Here is a 23803-nt window from a genome sequence, read left to right on the forward strand (position 1 = left end):
GTATAGGCTTGTATGGCCTTTTGCTGCTCCTCCATCCTCTGAAGCATATAGAGGGTTGAGTTCCACCGCGTCACAACCTCTTGCTTCAGGTGATGGCGGGGCAGGTTCAAGAGTGTTTGCTGGCGCTCCAGTCTTCGGCACGCAGTCGCTGAATGGCGAAAGTGGCCAGAAATTTTTCGGGCCACCCAAAGCGTCTCCTGCACGCCCCTGTCGCTTTTCAGAAAATTCTGCACCACCAAGTTTATTGTGTGAGCAAAACATGGGACGTGCTGGAATTTGCCCAGATGTAATGCCCGCACAATATTGGTGGCGTTGTCAGATATCACAAATCCCCAGGAGAGTCTAAGTGGGGTAAGCCACTGGGCGATGATTTCCCTCAGTTTCTCTAAGAGGTTGTCGGCGGTGTGCCTCTTACTGAAACCGGTGATACACAGCGTAGCCTGCCTTGTAACGAGCTGGCGTTTCTGAGATGCTGCTACTGGTGACGCTGCTGCTGTTGCTGCGTAAGGTGATACATCTACCCAGTGGGCTGTCACAGTCATATAGTCCTTAGTCTGCCCTGTTCCACTTGTCCACATGTCCGTGGTTAAGTGGACATTGTGTACAACGGCATTTTTCAGGACACTGAGGACACTTTTTCTGACGTTTCTGTACAGTCTCGGTATCGCCTGCCTAGTGAAGTGGAATCTAGACGGGATTTGGAACCGGGGACACACTACCTCCATCAATTGTCTAAATCCCACTGCACTAATGGCGGATACCGGACGCACGTCTAACACCAACATAGCAGTCAAGGCCTCAGTTATACGTTTTGCTTCAGGATGACTGCTGTCGTACTTCATCCTCCTCGCTAAGGACTGTTGGAGGGTCAATTGTTTAGTAAAAGTAGTGGTGTTCCTACTTCCTCTCTGGGATGATGAACGACTCCCAGCAGCAGCAGCAACAGCAGCAGCGGCAGCAGTAGGCGTAGCAATGCAGGATCCTCCGGAGGAATCCCGGATAGGAGAGTCAGTCATGCCAGTGATATGGCCTGCAGGACTACTTCCGATCCTGACTAAGGAGGAAATTGACGAGGAGGGAGTTGACGGTGTGGTTTGCAGGCGCTTGGATACAACAGGACAACGGGATTTAGGTGTCCCTGGACTGCTTACGGTCTGAGCCAAAGTTTCTGAACTTGACAGTAACTTTTTATGAACGCGCTGCAGGTGCCGTATAAGGGAGGATGTTCCTAGGTGGTTGACGTCCCTACCCCTACTTATTTCACCTTTACATATGGTACATATGGCAAGACAGTTGTTGTCCGGATTTGGATAGAAATATTGCCAGACCAAAGAGGTGGAATGTTTGGTCTTCTGCCCAGGCATGACCGTGATGGGCTTTTTCATCCCACGGACAACAACTGTCTCCCCCGGAGCCTGATTTAAACAAACCACATCACCATCAGAATCCTCCTCGCCAACTTCCTCCTCAGCGCCAGCTACACCAGTATCCTCATCCTGTTGTACTTCAACAGTGACATCTTCAATTTGCATATCAGCAAGTGGACTGTGGGTGCTCCTTTCAGCACTTGCAGGGGGCGTGCAAATGGTGGAAAGAGCCACCTCTTCCCGTCCAGTGCTGGGAAGGTCAGGCATCGCAACCACCACCACACTTGGACTCTCTTTGGGGATTTGTGATATCTTCTTAGAAAGCACAGTTCTTCGCTGTGCTTTTGCCAGCTTAACTCTTTTGATTTTTTTAGTGGGAGGAGTGCTTCCATCGTCATGTGAAGCTGAACCACTAGTCATGAACATACTAGGGATCGACCTTAGCCGTTCCTTGCCACTCCGTGTCGTAAATGGCATATTGGCAAGTTTACGTTTCTCTTCAGCTGATTTAAATGTCTTTTTCAAGGTCATTTTCCTGAACTTTGCCATTTGGGATTGTATGTGCCCTCTACTATGACATTGGGCATCGGCCTTGGCAGACGACGTTGATGGCATGTTATCGTCTATGTCATGACTACTGGCAGCAGCTTCAGCACTAGGAGGAAGTGGTTCTTGATCTTTCTCTATTTTATTTTTATCGGAGAAAGTTTGGTCCTCCATTTATGTTATATCGATTTGATATATACGTGCGGCTAAACACAGAAAATAAATTTTTTTTTGGTTCGGACTGGAGTGTACTTTGTGGGTTACAGCACCCTTTAACGGTCAAGCCAGCCGGCCCTTTACTTATGACACAGGCGCACTCTTGGCACTACTTTGTTGATGCACGTGCGGCTACTGCGCACACAATTCACAAACACAGAAAATAATTTTTTTTTGGTTTGGACTGGAGTGTACTTTGGGGGTTACAGCACCCTTTAACGGTCAAGCCAGCCGGCCCTTTACTTATGACACAGGCGCACGCTTGGCACTACTTTGTTGATGCACGTGCGGCTACTGCGCACACAATTCACAAACACAGAAAATAATTTTTTTTTGGTTTGGACTGGAGTGTACTTTCGGGGGTTACAGCACCCTTTAACGGTCAAGCCAGCCGGCCCTTTACTTATGACACAGGCGCACGCTTGGCACTACTTTGTTGATGCACGTGCGGCTACTGCGCACACAATTCACAAACACAGAAAATAATTTTTTTTTGGTTTGGACTGGAGTGTACTTTCGGGGGTTACAGCACCCTTTAACGGTCAAGCCAGCCGGCCCTTTACTTATGACACAGGCGCACGCTTGGCACTACTTTGTTGATGCACGTGCGGCTACTGCGCACACAATTCACAAACACAGAAAATTATTTTTTTTTAGGTTTGGACTGGAGTGTACTTTCGGGGGTTACAGCACCCTTAACGGTCAAGCCAGCCGGCCCTTTACTTATGACACAGGCGCACGCTTGGCACTACTTTGTTGATGCACGTGCGGCTACTGCGCACACAATTCACAAACACAGAAAATAATTTTTTTTTTGGTTTGGACTGGAGTGTACTTTCGGGGGTTACAGCACCCTTAACGGTCAAGCCAGCCGGCCCTTTACTTATGACACAGGCGCACGCTTGGCACTACTTTGTTGATGCACGTGCGGCTACTGCGCACACAATTCACAAACACAGAAAAAAATTTTTTTTTTGGTTTGGACTGGAGTGTACTTTCGGGGGTTACAGCACCCTTAACGGTCAAGCCAGCCGGCCCTTTACTTATGACACAGGCGAACGCTTGACACTACTTTGTTGATGCACGTGCGGCTACTGCGCACACAATTCACAAACACAGAAAATAATTTTTTTTTGGTTTGGACTGGAGTGTACTTTCAGGGGTTACAGCACCCTTTAACGGTCAAGCCAGCCGGCCCTTTACTTATGACACAGGCGCACGCTTGGCACTACTTTGTTGATGCACGTGCGGCTACTGCGCACACAATTCACAAACACAGAAAATAATTTTTTTTTGGTTTGGACTGGAGTGTACTTTCGGGGGTTACAGCACCCTTTAACGGTCAAGCCAGCCGGCCCTTTACTTATGACACAGGGGCACTCTTGGCACTACTTTGTTGATGCACGTGCGGCTACTGCGCACACAATTCACAAACACAGAAAATAATTTTTTTTTTAGCACTTGGGGGGAGCACCCCTGATGGACAGAGCACCCCCTGGACAACACTACAGCACCCCTTTAGGACTGGGACACTGCACAGGACTTTGGAGTGGACACAGCCCCTATGGAGAACTGACTGCACAACACAGTCCAGCCAGCCCCTATGGACTTTGAAGTAGTGGACACAGCCCCTATTAACAACAGCAGCACAGCACAACACAGCCAGCCCCTATGGACTTTGAAGTAGTGGACAACAGCAGCACTACACTACACTACACTACACTACACAGCACTAACTCCCACCCTCCCTCTTCACTGTCCACAGCCGAGTGAGAAAATGGCGCCGACGCGGGTACCTTATATAGGATCCAAAACCCGCGAGACTCGGAAGGCGGGATGATGACGTTTTGCCTCGATGTCAGATCCGAGTCAGGCGGGAAAAGTCGAGCCTGACTCGGATCGGACTCGGATCGGGGGGGCTCGGGGGGGTTCGGATTTCAGAAATCCGAACCCGCTCACCCCTAGTCTTGACCATCGCGACCATCGAAACTGCGAGCCGGAGCCTGCGGTTGAGGTTTTCAACCGCAAGCTCCGGAGTGATTTTGGCTCTATCAGAGCCAAAATCACTCCCACTGACATCACTAGTGATGTCAGTGGGCCGGCTTCTGACGGGAGGCATTCCCGTGGGAACGCCCCCGCCAGGGAGGCACGCCCCCAGCACGCCCACCAAAGGGGGCGTGCTGTCAATCAACATCGACAGCACGCCCCCTTTGATCAGACACAACGAGCGAAGGACTTTCCTTCGCTTGTCGCGTCTGGCGCATGCGCATGACGGAGCTCCCTCCGTCGTGCGCATGCTCAGTGCAGAACATCGACCCACTTGCGAGCGGACAGCCGCTCGCGAGTGGGTCTGAATCAGGGCCACTGTTTTCTATTATTTTTCAGCACTTTTACAAAAAAGCAGTTAGAAAGCTTTTAATACAAATGAATGACACAAAGTTTATTAGGGCTAATAGTACATCTGTACTGATTTCCAGAGTCAGTGCGTCTTATTTTGGGGTACAGTCTGATTCCCCCAATGTTATCAGTACTTCCCGCCTGTTCCGCATTTGGCGCTTTCCGTTTTGACCTGTTTTTGAATTGAATTAGGTGAAAAGCGGGGACACGCACAGAAAGATTTCGCCGAATAGGCGAAACTTTGCAGTCTCTTTCCCTGTATTTGAATACGGCTCTTAGTGTGTTATGCTGTCTGGGCTAATTAATACAGCAGCATTTCTGTTATCACCCAGGGATTCCCGCAGATCACTTGGCCCAGTGCACTTATCTCAGCCAAATGTTTAATGAGGGTCACTAACGTTCCTCTGGTGCCCCTGACAGAGCGCGGGTAGGGGGCAGTAAGGGCAGATCCAGCCATAAAACAGCAAAGGTTTAATGGGCCTCATTCCGAATTTTACGCTACTGTCGCTGCAGGAGCTGCAAATTTGTTAGCAGTGTTGTGCGAAAATATGTAAATGTCGCAGTCGTCTGGATTTGTATTGAGACGCCCACAGGCAGCTTCGCAAATCCAAGCGAGTGCGTACAAAGACGCAATTCGGTGAATAATCTGACTTCTGAGTAACCCTATGGTCGCACAAAATGGGGGGGGGGGGGACTGAGATGCTAGAGCCATTTTTACGGGATCGCAGTTGCAAGCTGAGGCATGTCCCAAAAATGGTGGCGACACCATTGTCAGCCTCCACTGGAAACCCAGTGACCCCAGTGAGGCAAGAATGTGGGAGGTCTGGGCCTGGTATAGACAAAGGGTCGGAATCGATACTTTCAGTCATGCCATATCGCCACCTGCACATATATGAAGTGATCATCGGCCAAAAAATTATAATATATATATATAATTTATATTTGGCACAACATGTGTGTGCTGGAGACCCGCTTCTTCCTTCACAGAACACAGCAGATGTAATCTAGGGGCCCATCACCACAATCTCCTATAAACCGTACAAAAATCTGGGGCCTCCCTGATTTCGGTCGGTATGATTTACCGCCGGAAGACCAGCACCAGTGAAGATCCCGACTGCGCTAAAGGTAAGTATAAACTAACCTAACCTTCCCCCCCAACACTCCCTTAGGGGTGCCTAACCCTAACCCACCCTATCCCGCTGCCTAAACCGGACCCTCCCGGGGGGTGCCTAACCCTAACCCCCCCTTCCCCTAGCCTAACCCTAAATCTCCCCTGGGAGTCTCTAACCTATGGCGTGGGCTCCCCGCGCCCGGCTTACCTTCGATCGGGATGCCGGGCGTCGGGCTCCCCGGCGTAGGTAAAATGACAGGCGTCGGGATTTCGACGTCTGTCATTAGACCCTTTGCCGGGATTAGACAGTTGGGATGCTACTAACGGTCGGCATTTAGACCGTCGGCATCCCGACTGCATACCCTCCCTGATACCCCCACATAGCTAATGAGAGAGGGCACCCCAACATCAAGCTGGGAATCCCCCAACTCAGGGGCTCAGCACCACAACAAGGCCAGGAAACAGAATCGATGCTTACATCGATGACGCTAATATGTTGTGCTCCTCACATCATTGCAGAACATCAATATACAGCATTTTATTCTGCGAGGGGTGGGCCAACGGAATCCCGGCTGCCGCATGGCCAGATCGATTCCCGGCAGCGGCAGCCCGACAGATCAACAGAGCCTGGCGGCGGAAGCCCGACAGCGCTGGAAATCCCGATCGTCCCTAAGGTAAGTATAAACTAACCTAACCCCCTAACCCTCCTTAGGGGTGCCTAACCCTACCCTCCCCCCCAAGTGCCTAACCCTAACCCCCCCTTCCCCGCTGCCTAAACCTAAGTCCCACAGGGGGTGCCTAACCCTAACCTCCCCCCGGGGGTGCCTAACTCTAACCCTCCCTCCCCCTAGCCTAACCCTCCTGGGGGGGTGCCTAACTCTAAGTCCCCCCCGGGTGCCCTAAACCTAACCCTCCCCCCCCCCCCGCGGCGGTCTCCTGACGTCGGGTAAATGACAGGCGTCTAGATATAGACGCCGGTCATTTATCCCACGCCGGGATAAAGCAGCCGGGAAGCCGGCTGTCGGTATTAAGGCAGCTGGTTTCCAGACTGCATACCGGGCCAACAACTGAGAGCGGAGTGCACCAACCTATTTATTATGAGAAGAGACCCCTTCTGCATCAACAACAACAACAGACACCCATATTCCACCAGAAAGAAGCAACAGGCTAAAGACAGTAAAAAGGTTTTTTCTCTTTTTTTTAATAGAAACCGGCTAATGAATGGCAGACAGTGCTTTAACGTTCCTTATGTTTGTGCACACTGGGAGCCAGTCAGAAAACGTATAATCACATCGGATGAGTAATTAAAAAAGCAAAGTGACTGCAGCCACGTACAGTATGATTTATCATTGGATTCAGAGAAGAAGAAATGCAGTGTTCTATAACATGTAATCATTTTGCAGAAGTAATTATAATTACAAAGCACTAATGAACATTAATCATATGATGACTAACCCTAATTATGCATCATGGATTACTGAGAATTCAGATAATACATTAGATTGGATGTTTTAAAGATATATATACATGTGCTGAATTTTATATACAAATACATGATAAAGCTGGCCACACACTAGACCAACTTTCATCCAACCAGCCAACTAGTTGATTGGTTGGAATGAAAATCTGGTAAGGTATGAAAGCAAATGTCAATCAGCAATTTGCTCCCAAATGCTGGAAAATGGACAAAAACTGTTGTTTGAACAAATTGTTTAGATCAAACATTTAACAAACTTGTCTGACGCCATTTTCATCTGTTTTCTGGCATTTAGGAGCAAATTGCTGATCATCAGTTACTCCCATACCTTACCAGATTTTCATTCCAACCAATCAACTAGTTGGCTGGTTGGACAGATAATCTTTAGATGTGTGGCCAGCCTAAGGAGTGATGATACCTGGGGGTATAGGTCTAATTAGGAAGGGGGGGTGCCCTTGGTAACTACTGAGTATCTAATACCCCTTTTCCACCTAAATTCCGGGTCTGACCCGGAGTTGGAACAAAGTTCCTATCCGGATCAGATCCGGAATTTTGCCGGCGCCGACTCGGGATATTCCCAGGTCGGCGCCGCTCACACCGGAGTCGGGTCTGCATAGACCCGGCTTTTCCAGAGTGAAAGTGGTCGCTTGGACATGACGTCATCTCCAAGCGCCATTGAAGCCGGACCAATCAGCCGGCTAGCAGCGCACTCCAGGTCATCGTGACACGGAGTGCGCTGTTCTCACAGCAGGGTTTCACGGGCTGCGCCCGTGTTAAACCCTGCTAGTTACCTGGGTTGGATTGCTGGGTCACTCGACCCGGCGATCCAACCCTCTCCCCTATTACACCAGGGAGCTGCCCGGGTTAACCCTGCAATAACCCGGGTTTTAGCTCCGATGAAAAAGGGGTATTAGGCACATAGAAGGGGGGAAAGTGGGGACTAATTAATAGAGATGTGCACGGACCCCTGTGTTTTGGTTCTAATTCATCAACATGTTTTGAGTTTGGCAAGACCAGTAGCGTCCCTCTCCCCGATGTAACCCGGTGCGGTGAGGGATGCTGCCGCCCAAAAGGGGGTGTGGTCTCCTGGTAGGGGGTGAAGCCTAGCAGGCCAAACCCCCGTGGTCCCATGCTTATTACTGGGGGGGGAGGGGTTGCCCTGTGTGCTGTGCCGGCTCCCTCACAGTGTTAGGAGCCGAGTGCTGCACTTAATTCTCTGCACCTTGGTGTCACCACTCGGCAGAGGTTACCCCTTGGCGGGTGACACCCAGATGCGGCCTGCACCCCCCCGCACCCACCTTGTGATGCCACTGGGCAAGACCGCCCTCGAGTATTTTGGTTCGGATTCGGTTTTGTATTCCTTAACAAATCGATAAAAATGTATAAAAAAAAATGTGATGAATTGTGTCATTAGGTCCATTACATTTTTATTACATTTTAAAATTGAAGAGTACAGAAAAGAAAAAGAAGGGTCACAGGGGGAGGAGAGCGTACAAATAATTAGGACAACATTTATTTGTCAAAATACACAGCAGAATATAAATACTTATTGACACAGCATATATCTGGGCCTGCACTAGGAGTTAGATAAAACTAAGCATCAGATGTATGGGAACGGAGGAGACCAAGATCAATAAACCTGCTCAGAGGAGGAGCATCCCTGCTCTTCCCTGTACTCATTCCACCGGAACCACTCCATGTGAGGAGACGATGATGAAGTGGTGTATTTGCATTTTGCAGTCTCAAAGTCACAATGCCTTTGGACCTTGTTTACGATAGAGCTCAGACTAGGTATCTTGTCGGATCTCCATAATTGTGCTATAGCAGCCTGTGTGGCAATTAGGACATGTCCCATAATATATCTATCGCCCGCTGTCAAATTACCAGGAAAAAAATGGAAACAAAGCGACCACTGGGTCCACTGGAATATTCGCTCCCGTTATTTTACCAATCAGGGCAAAACCTTCTGACCAAACCGGCCGTAAAAAGTGGCAAGACCAAAAAACGTGAAAAATACTTAGATGTAGAAGGACATATTTTATGTTGTCTCTCAGGGGTGAAATATGATCTGTGCATCAGCTTAATAAACATTACCTAATGATTAATACAACGGGACATTGTAAAACAAGTACGGAAAATAACATCCCAGTGCTCCTCCTCCTCCTCAAGTGTCCTGGGAAGATCCTCCTCCCATTTCTTTTGAAATTTACTTGACTTCCCATTTGATAGTTGGGACTGGTACCACCACGTGTTGCCCCCTTTATGATTAGTAGATTGAAAGTGCCTAAAAACATATTCGGGCAGAGATGAATGCTTTGCTAAGGGATGGAGGAGACTGTGGATCCAATGGCGCAATTGTAAATATTTGTAAAAGTCCTGCTTTGGAGCATTACATTTACACTGGAGGACAGAGAATGGACTACCCTACTCATCAGACACAATGGCCCTCATTCAGAAACGACCGCTCGTTCTGAATGAGGGTGGCCGCTTCCTTCTTTTTAGTGCGGCCTCCTGGTCGCTAGCTAAGCTGTGGGTTACTACCCACAGCTTAGTGACCGACCAGGTTGATGGTCGCGATGGTGAACACCATCGCGACCATCGCAGCTTGCGACGAGACCCTAAGGTTGGGTCTCGGCAACTGCAAGCCCCAGGGAGCTTCCTGCTCTGATCGAGCAGGAAACTCCCCACTGACTTCACTGATGATGTCAGTGCGGCCACCCACAAAACGGTAGGCATTCCTTAAGGAACGCCTCCATTTTGGAAACCACCCCCCCCGGCCCGCCTACAAAACTCTTTTTGTAGAGAGCTCCGGAGCGAGAGAGTTTCGCTCTCGCTCCGGGGCTTGCGCACGCGCAGTGCGGCCACTGCGCGTGTGCAGGGCTAACCATCGACCCGGTTGCGAGCGCATCGGCGCTTGCGACCGGGTCTGAATGAGGCCCTATATCCTTTAAGGAATTTATCCCACTCCTCACCCAAGAATGCAATTGTAAGTTTGTAATTAAATTGGCTATACAAAATAGTGACAGAGCTGGAGCTGGCAGTGTTAATTACCTACTAGTTGATACGAATTTATGCCATGCTGTAATAGTGGAGTGGACTGACTTAGGCAGCTTGTTACCTAAAGGTTGAACAGAGACAGTGAGCCACATTAAGGGACTGATTCAGAGCCGGGCGCAATTAGCGCTCGCTCGTCCAGAAAATAGGGGTGGCTATTCAAATCAACCGTTCGCTCTTTGCGGTCTGTTCACGCCTCTAGGTCTGAACGAGCGAACAAAACTTGCGGTCGTTTTTTAAAAAAATACGCCCCTGGCCGCTCGCATCATACGTCATGTCCGCTATTTATTAGATTAATCGAGTACATCGACCAGGGTATGAACTGCTCGCTATTCTTGGGGTTGGTTTTTGCTACCACAATTTTGCGAGCAGTTCTGGCTATAAAATAACCCAGTGACGTGGTCAATGACGCTGCTGTTTTAATTATGCACACCCATAAAATGCCCGTTTTGACCTTTAAGCACGCCTGCGTTCGGATCTCCACTCCCCGTTTTCAAGCACCTTCCCCCATTACCACCCACATACGCCTCCTCCTGTCACTCAAATTATCAGGCATTCGCTATTTTGCGAGCACATGAATTTGGACCGCACTGACTGGTTCGCGCATGCGTATAACGATCCGTACGCATGCGCAGTTGGGCAAACATCGCTTGGAACGAACGAGCGTCCGCTTACGAGCGGCTCTGAATCAGGCCCTAAGTCGGGAAGGGCAAAGGGTTTCACGGCATCCTTCTCACATAGGTCCCATGGTTTAAGTGTATCTCCCTGAAACCAGTCTCTTGCTTGATTTAATAGACAAGCGTATTGATATTTTCTAAATCAGGAAATGCTACCCCGCCTATCAATTTAGGCAAGGAAAGGGTACCTTTCACAATCCTTGGTTTAGCCCCTTCCACATATAATTAACAATAACCTTATTAAATTTATTGCATAAGGATTTAGGGAAGATTCTGGGGATGGTACAAAATAAATACATGAATCTTCATGAGACATCCAGGCCGGGATGTACTAAAGGAAAAATGCGGTAAAACCCCCGTTTTTGGGGGTATTTACTGCATTTTCTGTATGTACCATCACCTGGCCGTCGGCTCTCCAATGCGGAGGGTAACGCCAGCTTTTGCTGACGTTACCCTATAGAAGCCTATGGGCTTCTACCGCATCGCGCTGGTATGAGGGATCCGATCCCTCCCAGCATGCCCCGCGACCACCGCGTCAGTCTGCGCATGCGCAGATGGACTCCCGGGTCGTAAACCCGGATGTCCACGCCGAAGAGCGGGTCGCAAAGGACAGCTCTTATTGGAAGAGCTGTTCTTTGCAGTACTGATCGCATATGTTAGTACATAAGAAGACGAATACAGTTACTCTCGATAACATCTCAGTCTCTGGCTAAATGAATACCCAAATATTTAAGCCAACAGGATTGCCAAGCATACTTAATGGTCGCCTTAAGAGATTGTAATGTATCATTAGGAATATTTAAAGAGAGGGCTTCGGTTTTATTAGTGTTAAATTAATAAAGAGAAACATTAGAATAGGCTTCCAAACTACAATGTAGAGCGGGGAGTGAAACCTGGGGGTTAAGCAGGCAAAGCAAAATGTAATCTGCAAATAAACAAATCTTATGAGTAGTATCTCCTACCCTAGGACCCTGAATAGACTCCGTGACCCTGATCTTCTCAGCTAGAGGCTCAACAGCTATTGCAAAAATTAGGGGGGAGAGAGGACACCCCTGTCGGGTACCATTAGTTATATTAAAACATGGGGAGAGACATCCATTGACAAATGTCCTAGCAGACGAAGCTGAGTATAATGCTGAGAATGAATCTAAGATTCTACTGCCAAACCCAAATCTCCTAAGGACAGCTTGAAGGTGGCCCCAGTCAGGGGCGTATCTATAATGGGTGCAGGGTGTGCGGGGAACACGGGCCAGGGGGGGCCCCGTACCGCACAACCTGCACCCATAATATTACTTACCTCTCCGGAGTACCACATCGGCGCTGGCGTCCGGCGCTGTATAACGACTGGAAAATGGCCGCGGCGGCCATTTTCCCGTCGTTTGCGCATGCGCAGTACAGGCAAAATGGCGGTCGCGGACATTTTCCCGGTGATCTGTGCATACACTATAGACTCTATAGAGTCTATAACTCCGGCGCTGGCCGCGCACAGCTCAGTGCGCTGCCAGCCGCCGGGCAGAGAGGAGGGGGCCCGTGTCGGAGATTGCACACGGGCCCCCTCCTCTCTAGAAACGCCCCTGGCCCCAGTGTAACCTGTCAAAGGACTTTTCCGCATCTAAATATTGTTTTTGAAAAACTAAACATTTAATATGTAATATTTTATTAAATTTTTATCTTTTGTCAGTAATTTCTCAACTTTTATTTATGAAAGTTTATAATTAACATTTGCCCACAATGCAAATGCCTTTATTATGTGGTGATAAGTGCCATTTTTGTGAATATAACAGTTTAGATTAATTTACCAGAGCATGACTATGAGGTTACTCCCTCTCATAAGATAAAATGGGTGGATTGGGGAATTTTGTGCTGAATGCATCTTAGGTGCAAAAATACAGCTCATACTAATATTAGATTTTTGTTTATTTTATTTTAAATGAGCTTCAAAAAGTGGAGATTGCACATTGGGAGCAAACCGAGGCATTCTTGGTTTGTTAGGCTTCAAAGCATCCTTGGGACTAACCAGCTAATCTTGTCCACTTTATGCAGGAAAGGATCATTTTGTGTAAACAAAAACCAATTTAATAAAAACATTATTTTGCTTATTGAAGACATAAGGCCCGAACATGCAAAGTTGTAGATAAGAGGGTGATGATAAAGTGGTAGTGGGCTGAACTTCAAAGTGACATTATTATATTTTCCATAATTTGGATCTGCATGATAGCAAAAAGCTATAGCACTTTCCAAACTGGACATACACCTACAGCATGTGAATGCTGTGTTAAAAAATATAAATATATATATAAAAAAAAACAACTGTGCCCCTCCCCCCCTCTTTAAATCTACAAGCCGCATGGTGATTAGCAATTGTGTAACTACAAGTCCCAGCAAGTGCTGGCAGCTATTGACAGCTTGGACATACTGGCTCTTGTGTAACTACAAGTACCAGCATCCCCCGAGCTGCTGGTGCATGCTGGGGCGGGGAGAACTACAAAGAGGCTTCATGTATTTCTGAACAGAACGTCAATAGCTGTATTAGATTAAAGGCTTATATAGGCCTTAGCTGAGTGATCTCAACTTGCTCTGCAGATTCTTCTACTGACGATATTTACATAATGCAAGAACTGGAAGACGTTCAATCCCCTAATTGTTTTCATGGCAACGTGTGAGTATGTATTGCTGAAATGACAGTGCTAATACAGGATATCGGAGCATGAGGCGTATGAACTAATGTGCAACCAGAGCATAAAGGAACATTCCACTCTATTTTTATGACGGTTCAGTAAAACATAGAGCTGACAATTATTCTGCACATAGAACCTTATTTTTAAACTTATTTGCAAGTGTCTCCAGTCATCCCCTCCTTTTCCAGGTTTCTCATCAGCGCAGTTGGATTAAGAAGAGAAGGACAGAAGATTTAATTCTTTTTCCAAGAATTTTTTTTAAAAAAGGAGTGTGGCGTTTTTGTATTTTTTTAATTTCAAATGTATTTTTTAAAAGGTGTGATTAATTGTAACTTTCTGTTATTATATGTATAACAGGCAGGTGTCTTATAAACTTCTTGCCCATAATGTTGGACACATGGCAGGCAGCTCTGTAGGTCTTGTTAATTAGTTACCCAGTTCTCCAGAACTTTTCTGCGTAGAGCTAGTAGCCTCTATTGCAGGGGTCAGGGAACTTTTTTACCTCTTACCCCAAAATATATTTAGATACGCCGACATTACTCCCTTGATTTGAAAGGAGGAAATCATATAGTAGTGCCCCCATAGTTATGCCCCTGTAGTAGTGCCCCCATATAATGCCCCGTAGTAGTGCCCCCATAGTTATGCCCCTGTAGTAGTGCCCCCATATAATGCCCCTGTAGTAGTGCCCCCATATAATGCCCCTGTAGTAGTGCACACATATAACGCCCCTGTAGTAATGCCCCCATAGTTATGCCCCTGTAGTAGTGCCCTCATACAATGCCCCTGTAGTGCCGTTTGTACAAAAAAAAAAACCCCACTTACCTTAATCCCCGCTCCTGCATCCGCCGCCGTCCTGTCCGCTCGGCTGCTCCTCGGAACTATGGGAGAGACTTCATGACATCTCTCCCATAGTGCGCATGGAGAGAGGCGGAAGCTGGAGTTCAGAAGAGAACTCCAGCCTCCGGCTAACGCGGCGCTGCAGGGCAGGAGCCGGGCGCCCGCTGGTTATAACATCTCACCGGGCATCCGACTTAGAGCCTCCCTGCGGCACAGCCGGCATGCATATGAATCATTCTATATTATAGAATGATTCATATGCATGCTTGGCTGTCCGTCCATTACCCCCAGGAATTTTACTTTTGCCCCATGTGGGATAATTTACCCCTGTTCCCTGACCACTGCTCTATTCGGTGATTCCATGTTTTGGGGCCCTCCCTACTCCAACCAGTGTAAGAGCTGCTTGTCACCAAAACTGGGGACCTCTACGATGCCGAATTGCCAGTGTCAGTAATACTCAGCTTAGGCTGCATAATTTATAGGGAACAGAGGGTGAGTTATTTAATTGCACCAGGGCTTTGGTGACACTAAATAAGTTAAATGGAGATCCTCATAGATCCCCCGGATAAATGGCTGACCAGCCAACCAATTAGAAATGCGGGAATATCAAACAAATTCCCATGCATCTGATTGGTTGACCAGTTTAAGCATTTTGATAGTCTGTCTAGTAGATTATTATTTTCATTAATTTAGTGCTCGTAAAACTACATATTCAACGACCCTGTAAAGTGTGACTGAGACCGCTGGATGTGATGCTCGGAATCTGCTTATATTTGCCGTGTGTAGAGAATCTCACCATAGTTTTAATCATTTTCAGAGCCCATTACAGTCATATAGTGCTCTGTGACCCTTTGTAAACAGAGCAAGTTGTTCTGCATTATTGTTACCCCTCCCCCCATTGTTCCTCCAGGACACAGCTATAATCCAAGGTAAACAACTGAGTGGTTCTATTCTTATTGTTTTACAGCAGCCCTGGTGTGACCGCATGCATGTTCCCAGGAACCAGACAGAGACAGATAAGAAGACATCACCAGTTATCAAAGGAATATTAGTATTATAACAGGAAAAAAAGCCACTCACTCCACAATCACACCGCACACACCTTACCGGTCATACGTGCATACGCAGTAGAGAAATCACATGCACAGCAGGCTCCTCTAGCACAGTGCTGGAACCTTCACTGCACACGCGCTGGCGCGAGGGACGGGCTGCACTGAGGCCATGATTCAGAGCCGCTCGCTCTGAATCAGGGCCGGGCTATTTTTTTTTTTGAACGGCCTCCTGGCCGCTCGCATAGCTGTGGGTGACCACCCACAGCTATCGCGAGCGGCCAGGAAGATGGTCGCGATGGTCAAGACCATCGCGACCATCGGGCTTGCGACGAGACCCTTGTGGTAGGGTCTCATTGCCGCAAGCCCCAGAGAGATTTTGGCTCTAACAGAGCCGAAATCTCTCCCACTGACATCACTTGTGATGTCAGTGGGGCAGGCCCTCAAACAGAGGCGTTCACATGGGAACGTCTCCGTTTGGGCAGCCACTCCACCGGCCTGCCCACCAAAAGGGGCGTGCTGTCACTCAACATCGACAGCACGCCCCCTTTATTGCGAGACCCGGAGCGACGGAGTGCCCGTCGCTATCCGTGTCTCGCGCATGCGCACTGGCCCACCATCGACCCGGTTGCGAGCGCACTGCGCTTGTGACCAGGTCTGAATCAGGCCCAGAGAATGTACTTGGGCCGCCTCCCCTCATAAGATGACCCTGCCTCACTCTCACGATTAGTTTAAGGCATATATTAGACTAAAGTGAGCAGGGGGGTGAGAGCTGAAATGTAGCGCCGGCAGCTGATCACGCCAGACAGGAGCAACAATTGAATAGTTCCGTCGGGCGTGAAGTGGGACGCCAACAATTCGAAATCCACCCATATTCTGCAGCACTTTACAGAGAATATTTCAGTCATGTACATCAGTCCCTGGCCCAGTTGAGCTTACACTCTATGGGCCTGATCAGAGATGTGCGCTAATTTCTCAGCTGCTGCGTCTTTGTGAAATTATGTCAAAAGCCACAGGAGGCATCTTAATTATAAAGACGCCCACTGCCAGCTTCTTTGATCCGCCTCTGCGTCCCAAGACGCATCATCGTATCAATTGCGTGAACATCGGACATCTGAGTAACCCTCAGGACGTCCAGCAAAATCACGCTGCCGGGGCCAGTTAAGCTGCGCTTGAACACTGCCACTGGCTTCGGCATGCCCAGAAAATGGGGCAGACACGCCCATGTTTTCTGGAACGCCCTCTGTCGCTGCCGCCAAATGCCAGCAGCGTGTCAATCAAGCTACGGCTTTTGGGGCAAAAAAATAATAAAAACAAACTGTAATAAAACCTGTAGCGAAGGAAACCAGCTGGACCTTAGCGCCATCGCTCTACAAAGCCGGAATGCAAAGAATGGCACTTTGAACTGATGACATCGTCAGCGGGTTTTATACTAGGACAGTCGTGATGACATCTGGGGAATTGTAGCGATAAGTATCCTGAACTACAACCGCGAATACGAAACACATAGTTTCTTCGGAGACATGAATGATGCGTGATGGCGAAAGCCGTCTATTCTAAGCGGTTTATTGATAGAAAATTAATTCAGTTGATCTGTTATATGCTTGCCGGTTTATGTAAATGGCTAACAAACTCCTTCCCTGGTGTTCATCTCTGCGGCCAAATGCGCAAGGACTGAGACGCCTACTTTTAGCGCCCGTGCACGCTGTAATACCGATTGGTGCGTCCTTATATGCCACCATCAAAACTTGCGCTAGCCCCGTGGCAGCTACAATGTATCCATTTGAGCACGGCCTCCCATGCCTGCATCTGTGTGTCTGGGAACGCAGTCGCCATCACTAACACGCCTATGAAACTCCCATAACACGCCCACTGACCGGGCCATTTTTGCGAGCACTAGTAGCCACCTCCCAGGAATGCCGGCCACTTTCCCGACACACTTCTGATACCGTCTTACACGATCGCAACAGCACTCAGGATAACGTATGCGCCATAAGGGTTTTCTAAAATATTCGCGCAGTTGGAAATAATCACTCAACCACGCGAACATCGTCTTTGCGTGCGACTCAGAATCAGGCCCTTAGTGCGCTATTTATGTCTAAAGCTGGGTACACACTAGACAATTTATTGGACGATGTGTCGTTTTGGGCTGAATCAGAACGTCAAATCATCCAGTGTGTGCGCGCTCATGTGCATCGTTCGTCTGCAGTGCAGGCCAATGGGACGATGTGACGGCCGACACCATGGTACCCGGCACTATACAATGCAATAATAAAACAATCAGAATGAGCAACGACAGCGCCAGGCAGAAGTGCATAAAGGCAACACAAGGCACAACCAGTGGCGTAACTTCATCCCAGGTGCACGGAGGGAAGATAAATGTTGGTTCCCCCCCACATTAAAATATACCACCCCCCAGCACCTATGCCAGCCCCAGCTGCCGCCGCACCCCAATGCATTTCCTTTTATACAATGCCCCCAGTAGTGGTCCCCCTATGCAATGCCCTCAGTAGAGGTCCACCTATGCAGTGCTCGCCTATGTAGTGCCCCCGAGTAATGGTCCCCCTATGCAGTGACCGCCTATGTAGTGCCCCCCAGTAATGGTCCCCCTATGCAGTGCCCGCATAAGTAGTGCCCCCGAGTAATGGTCCCACTATGCAGTGCCCGCCTATGTAGTGCCCCCCAGTAATGGTCCCACTATGCAGTGCCCGCCTATGTAGTGCCCCCCAGTAATGGTCCCCCTATGTAGTACCCCCAATAGTAAGGCCTCTGTAGTGCCAATATATGCAGCTCCGGGTGACAATGGAGCCAGGTGCCCCCTTCAGGGCTGGCGCCCAGCGGCAAATCACTCCATTGTCTCCGGGAGTTTCGCCACTGGGCACAACAAAGTAACAAAAACAGAGGAAAAAACAATATAGGACTTGCAAATTTGAACAAGGACACGCGCAGTTCCCCTAAACCGCTACTGTACAAGGTAAAATGAGAATCTCTATAATATTAACAACAAGCAAATATTCCAAAACATTACCCAGGACATGAGAGAGCTCTTACATTAATGACCTTTCTGAATTGAATTTCTATGTTCGGCTTCGATGAGCTTCTGTGTTTTCCCCCCTAGTTGCTAAGTGCTGAATACCGCCGGTTACAGTCACATATTAGACTACAAGCAACTGTAAAATGTCTGAGCTCTGCAGAAGACTGGTGAGTGCATAAAGATGCATTAAGAAATGTTCATTTAAAAAATTTAATGCAATGTTTTTCTTTTAAAAAAAGAGAGAGAGAAGGTGAGAGAGGGAGAGAGAGAAGGAGAGAGAGGGTGAGAGAGGGAGAGAGAGAAGGAGAGAGGGTGAGAGAGGGAGAGAGAGAAGGAGAGAGAGAGAGAGAGAGAGAATGTGAGAGAGAGAAGGAGAGAAAGAGAGAGAGAAGGAGAGAGAGAGAGACAGCTTGAGACAGGGAGCTGCAGAGGGAGATTGTACAATTATTTGTGGGATCTTTACCCCGGTCCCTGAACTACAATGAGATGAAGGAGAGAGCAGTCATAACATCCCCTCTTGGAATGGAATAATCACGGGCCGGTATAATCAGGGAGAGTAGCTAAGTGTGAGGGTGCTGTGTTAAATTGCCCTACATCCATAATGTGAGATACGCTGAGAAGCAGTAGCCGGGAGTCTAAAACAACCTTTTAGATTTGCATGAGAAAATGTAGAAATTATATTCTTTTCCAGCAGTGGTTTGACACTAACAGGATGAATTTCCCACTCAGACCGCAGACCTAAAGAATGGGGTCTATGCAATCTTAGCACAACTGTTGTAGCAGAGGGAGACAGACCAGGGTAATTCTATAGGGGCTGATTCAGAGGTGGGCGCAGTCCGGAACGGTGCTATGTCTCAGGTCACTGCAGATATGCAAATTCTTCAGGTGCCGTTTCCTGCAATGAGACGCCCACTTGCGGGTTCTCAGATCTACTGCATGCGTCAGAAGATGCGGTATCGGATGAACATCACGAACATTGCTTGGACCACTGGACATTTGAGTAACCCGATGGTTGATCCGCGGGAGCTGGAGAGGGGTGCCTGGGTAGTCAACCCCAAAAATGTCCCCTGATTTACAAGCAGTTTCTTTTATTATCTGGGGCTGATATTTCACTTTACCAAAAGGAGAATAAGAACTGTGTAGGCACTGCCAAGACCTGCTGAGGATCACGCTCATCTGGTGGCATTGTCCAACCTGTCCAGTCACCAAAACATTGGCTACCAGGGATGCTACACTGTATACTCAAGTACTTCAAATAGTTTTAGTCATTTTGTTCTTTCAGGCTCAGGGCCTGATTCATTACAGATTGCAACTGCGATTACGCACGCAGTCTCACTGCGATAGTATGCTAATCCATTGTGATCGCTATGCCATCGCAGCACTACACAAAGATGTCCACCTTACCTTACACACATCCGTAATGGACTGCCCAACCATCGGTACAATAGAGTACCATCGCAGTCACACGCACACTTGCACAAGCCCTGACCTTACTCAGAAATTGCTAACCTCATCGAACGATATCAGGCCTCAGGCTGCATAGACCATCGCAGTGGATAATTTATGCATGCTCTAGCAACAGCGTTCAAACGCACTGGCACACCTGCATTTCCCCGACCACCCCCCACAAACGGTGCTTCCTGTCAATCATTCTGCGATGGGTCTGTGTAGTCATGGCGATCACAGTCCCGATCGCACTGGCTGGTTCGCCACACGCACTGGGATGTGTAGGCATTCACAGAACGCAACATTTGGCCAATTGCGTGCGTAATTACAGTTGCAGTCCTTGCTGAATCAGGCCCTTTGTCATCTAGATAGAAAAAGAAGGAGGATTTAACCCCCTATTGTACCTCAGCACACTGAATAATACCTGCAACAATATATGAAGACTATATGGTCATAGAAATCCAGAGATATTAGTTGCATGCATTTGCAAATACATGGGAGGCTGCTGGGCCACGTCACGGCTTCTCTGTTACCAGCAGTCCCTAACACTAAGGGGTTCACGTCGGGGCGCAGTGCACCCCAATAAACGTCCAGCCCAGGACCCCCCCAGGGCAACACACGAAAATGGAAAAAGAGTGACAGTGCAGTGTAAAGTATAGCTGTGTGTGAGTAATCATTAAGTGTGGAATGAGAGGTTAAAATATATGTGAAAAAATACATGAATAATAAACAAACATAAAAGGTGATGTGAAAAGCAACTATGTGTATTAAGTGGTGATGCCCTGAGGAGGCCCAGCCAGACCAGTCCCGGGGGCCCTACGCCCAAACGCTCACCCCAAATGTAAAATATACCAATTATAAGGCCTCATGATAAAGGCACATACATAAATGCATCCAAATTGAGAGCCAGCTTACCTGGGAGTCACCCCTGGGAACTCCAACTAGCACTACTAGAACCAGCATGCCCTACTAAGGCTGGCTCCTTCATGCAACTCATAACAAACAAACAAAAATGGCAGCTGCTCAATCAATCTAGCAGTACTAATCAGGTGCATGAAAGGGAGGGGTCATACTAAGTAGAAAAAGAAGGAGGATTTAACCCCCTATTGTACCTCAGCACACTGAATAATACCTGCAACAATATATGAAGACAGAGATAATCATTAAGTGTGGAATGAGAGCGTTTGGGCGTAGGGCCCCCGGGACTGGTCTGGCTGGGCCTCCTCAGGGCATCACCACTTAATACACATAGTTGCTTTTCACATCACCTTTTATGTTTGTTTATTATTCATGTATTTTTTCACATATATTTTAACCTCTCATTCCACACTTAATGATTACTCACACACAGCTATACTTTACACTGCACTGTCACTCTTTTTCCATTTTCGTGTGATGCCCTGGGGGGGGTCCTGGGCTGGACGTTTATTGGGGTGCACTGCGCCCCGACGTGAACCCCTTAGTGTTAGGGACTGCTGGTAACAGAGAAGCCGAGACGTGGCCCAGCAGCCTCCCATGTATTTGCAAATGCATGCAACTAATATCTCTGAATTTCTATGACCATATAGTCTTCATATATTGTTGCAGGTATTATTCAGTGTGCTGAGGTACAATAGGGGGTTAAATCCTCCTTCTTTTTCTACTTAGTATGACCCCTCCCTTTCATGCACCTGATTAGTACTGCTAGATTGATTGAGCAGCTGCCATTTTTGTTCCTTTGTCATCTAGATCAGTGGTTCTCAAACTCGGTCCTCAGGACCCCACACAGTTCAAGTTTTGCGGGTCACCCAGCAGGTGCACAGTTGTAGTCATTACTCACTGACACATTTTAAAAGATCCACAGATGGAGACAATTATTTCACTTGTGGTTCTGTGAGGAGACTTGGAAAACATGCACTGTTTGGGGTCCTGAGGACCAAGGGCCTAATTCAGAGCCGGACGCTATTTGCGCTCGCTCGGTCAGAAAAAGGGGCCGGCTATTTAAATTGAGCGCTCGCTCTTTGCGGTCTGTTGACGCCTGTATGTCTGAGCGAGCGAATGAAACATGCGCTCGCTATTTTGTAAAGACGCCCCCTGGCTGCTCCCATCATACGTCATCTCCGCTATTTATTTGATTAATCGAGTACATCGAAAGGCGTCTGAACTGCTCGCAGTGCTTGTGGTAGGTTTATCCTACCGCAATCATGCGAACAGTTCAGGCCAAGAGACAACCAAGTGATGTGGTCGATGACGCTGCTTTGTTAATTATGCACACCCTTAAAACGCCCGTTTTGCCCGTTTGGCACGCCTGCGTTCGAATCACCACTCCCCGTTTTCAAGCACCTTCCCCTGTTACCACCCACAAATGCCTCTTCCTGTCACTCAAATTAGCAGGCACTCGCTATTTTGTGAGCGCTCGATTTCCGACCGCAATGACTGGTTGGCGCATGCGCATTATGACCCATACGCATGCGCAGTTGTGCGAACATCGCTCGGAGTGAACAAGCGGCCGCTTACGAGCAGCTCTGAATCAGGCCCCAAGTTTGAGAACCTGTTACCTAGATCAATATTTCTCAAACCCAGTCGTCATGGAATCCTATCAGCGCATGTTTTCCAGATCATCTAGCTGGAGCACAGGTGTGTTAATTGACTTAAGCTGCATACACACGGTACAATCTGCACAACCAACGATATTGCTGAACAATTTGCCTTGAACTTTTCTGTAGTGCAGGATAAACGATATTGGTTGTACACACTGACAGATATCTATGATAGATATTTCAGTGAAGTCATCTCTTAACATGCAAATCTTGATGAAATCGTCCAAGTTGGCCTGCATGTACAGATGACCATAGATATCGTTATCGAGAACACGCATCATTGGTCTTCACTGCATAAAAATGAACGATATGAATGATTTATCGTTGAAGATATCATTATTGTTCATAGATGTTGAACTGTGTGTACGCACCTTAACACAACAGATCTACAGATGGCACTAATTATTTCTGAGGCTTACGTTGAAAATATGCACATGGGCCCTCATATTATACTAACCTCTCCGGAGTCCCACATCGGTGTTAGTGCTGTAAAAACGTCTGGAAAATGGATGCCGCGGCCATTTTCCCGATGACCTGTGCATGCGTTATAGACTCTGAGCACACTCTAGTGCCCAGAGTCAATCAGTACGGCGCTGGCCGTGCTGCGCTCAGTGCGCTGCCGGACGCCGGGCTGAGAGGAGGGGGTCAGTGACGGAGACTGCACACTCTCTTTAAAGGCCCTTGATGAGGACTCAGGGGCCTATTCATCAGAGCCGTAACTACACTTTTTGGTGCCCTGTGCCAGGAAGAGCATTGGCGTCCCCCTCATTTTTCAAAGGGACATAATTCACCAAAAAAAGGGCCATGGCTTCATGGGGAAGGGCCAGGGAAGAGATAAGAGTGAGAATGATAATAAACAGAAATTTGACAGGCCCAAACAGCGCCCCCTGACCTGTGGTGCCCTGTGCGATGGCACCGGTCGCACTACCCTAACTACGGCCCTGCTATTCATCAACACTAAAATAACGTTTTTAAGGACATTTTCCCTAAATACCGTTATTTTAATATTCATGAAATATCTTAACAAAGGAGATATCACTGATATCTCCTGGTTAAGTCCCCCTGTGTTAATTTCCCCACTCCCCATACATTAGTACATTAGTAATGGGGATATGGAAATTATGGTATTCATCAAATTCCGAAACTTATGTATTTTCGGAATTTGATGGAGTTACTATCCGCCACTGTGAGGTGGCGAATTGCAGGTGACACTTACCTGCTTCCAGCTGGTGAGGTCCCCCGGCGTCTTCCTCCGGCGCTCTGGTCCTTCCTCTGGCTCCGGTGGCTGCTCGGACACTGTGTTCTCCCAGCAGAACACAATAAAGTTTAGAAGAA

General features: G+C 48.0%; 1 protein-coding gene across 2 annotated transcripts in view; it reads right to left on the reverse strand.

Annotated features, from left to right (window-relative positions):
• Positions 1-23803, reverse strand: part of CIMIP7 (ciliary microtubule inner protein 7) — a 76169-nt gene that overhangs the window by 16530 nt on the left and 35836 nt on the right. Inside the window, exon 1 of one of the 2 annotated variants that reach the window (XM_088473280.1) lies at positions 20805-20882. The exons of the other annotated variant lie outside the window; for it this stretch is intronic. Coding sequence (XP_088329406.1) covers positions 20805-20852 — 48 coding nt within the window. The 5' untranslated portion in view covers positions 20853-20882. Of the gene's footprint in view, positions 1-20804; positions 20883-23803 lie in introns of those variants that run through there. 2 annotated transcript variants of the gene reach the window in all.

This window comes from Taudactylus pleione, unplaced genomic scaffold (genome assembly GCF_031769625.1).
Source record: "Taudactylus pleione unplaced genomic scaffold, aTauple2 ptg000133l, whole genome shotgun sequence".
NCBI lineage: Eukaryota > Metazoa > Chordata > Amphibia > Anura > Myobatrachidae > Taudactylus > Taudactylus pleione.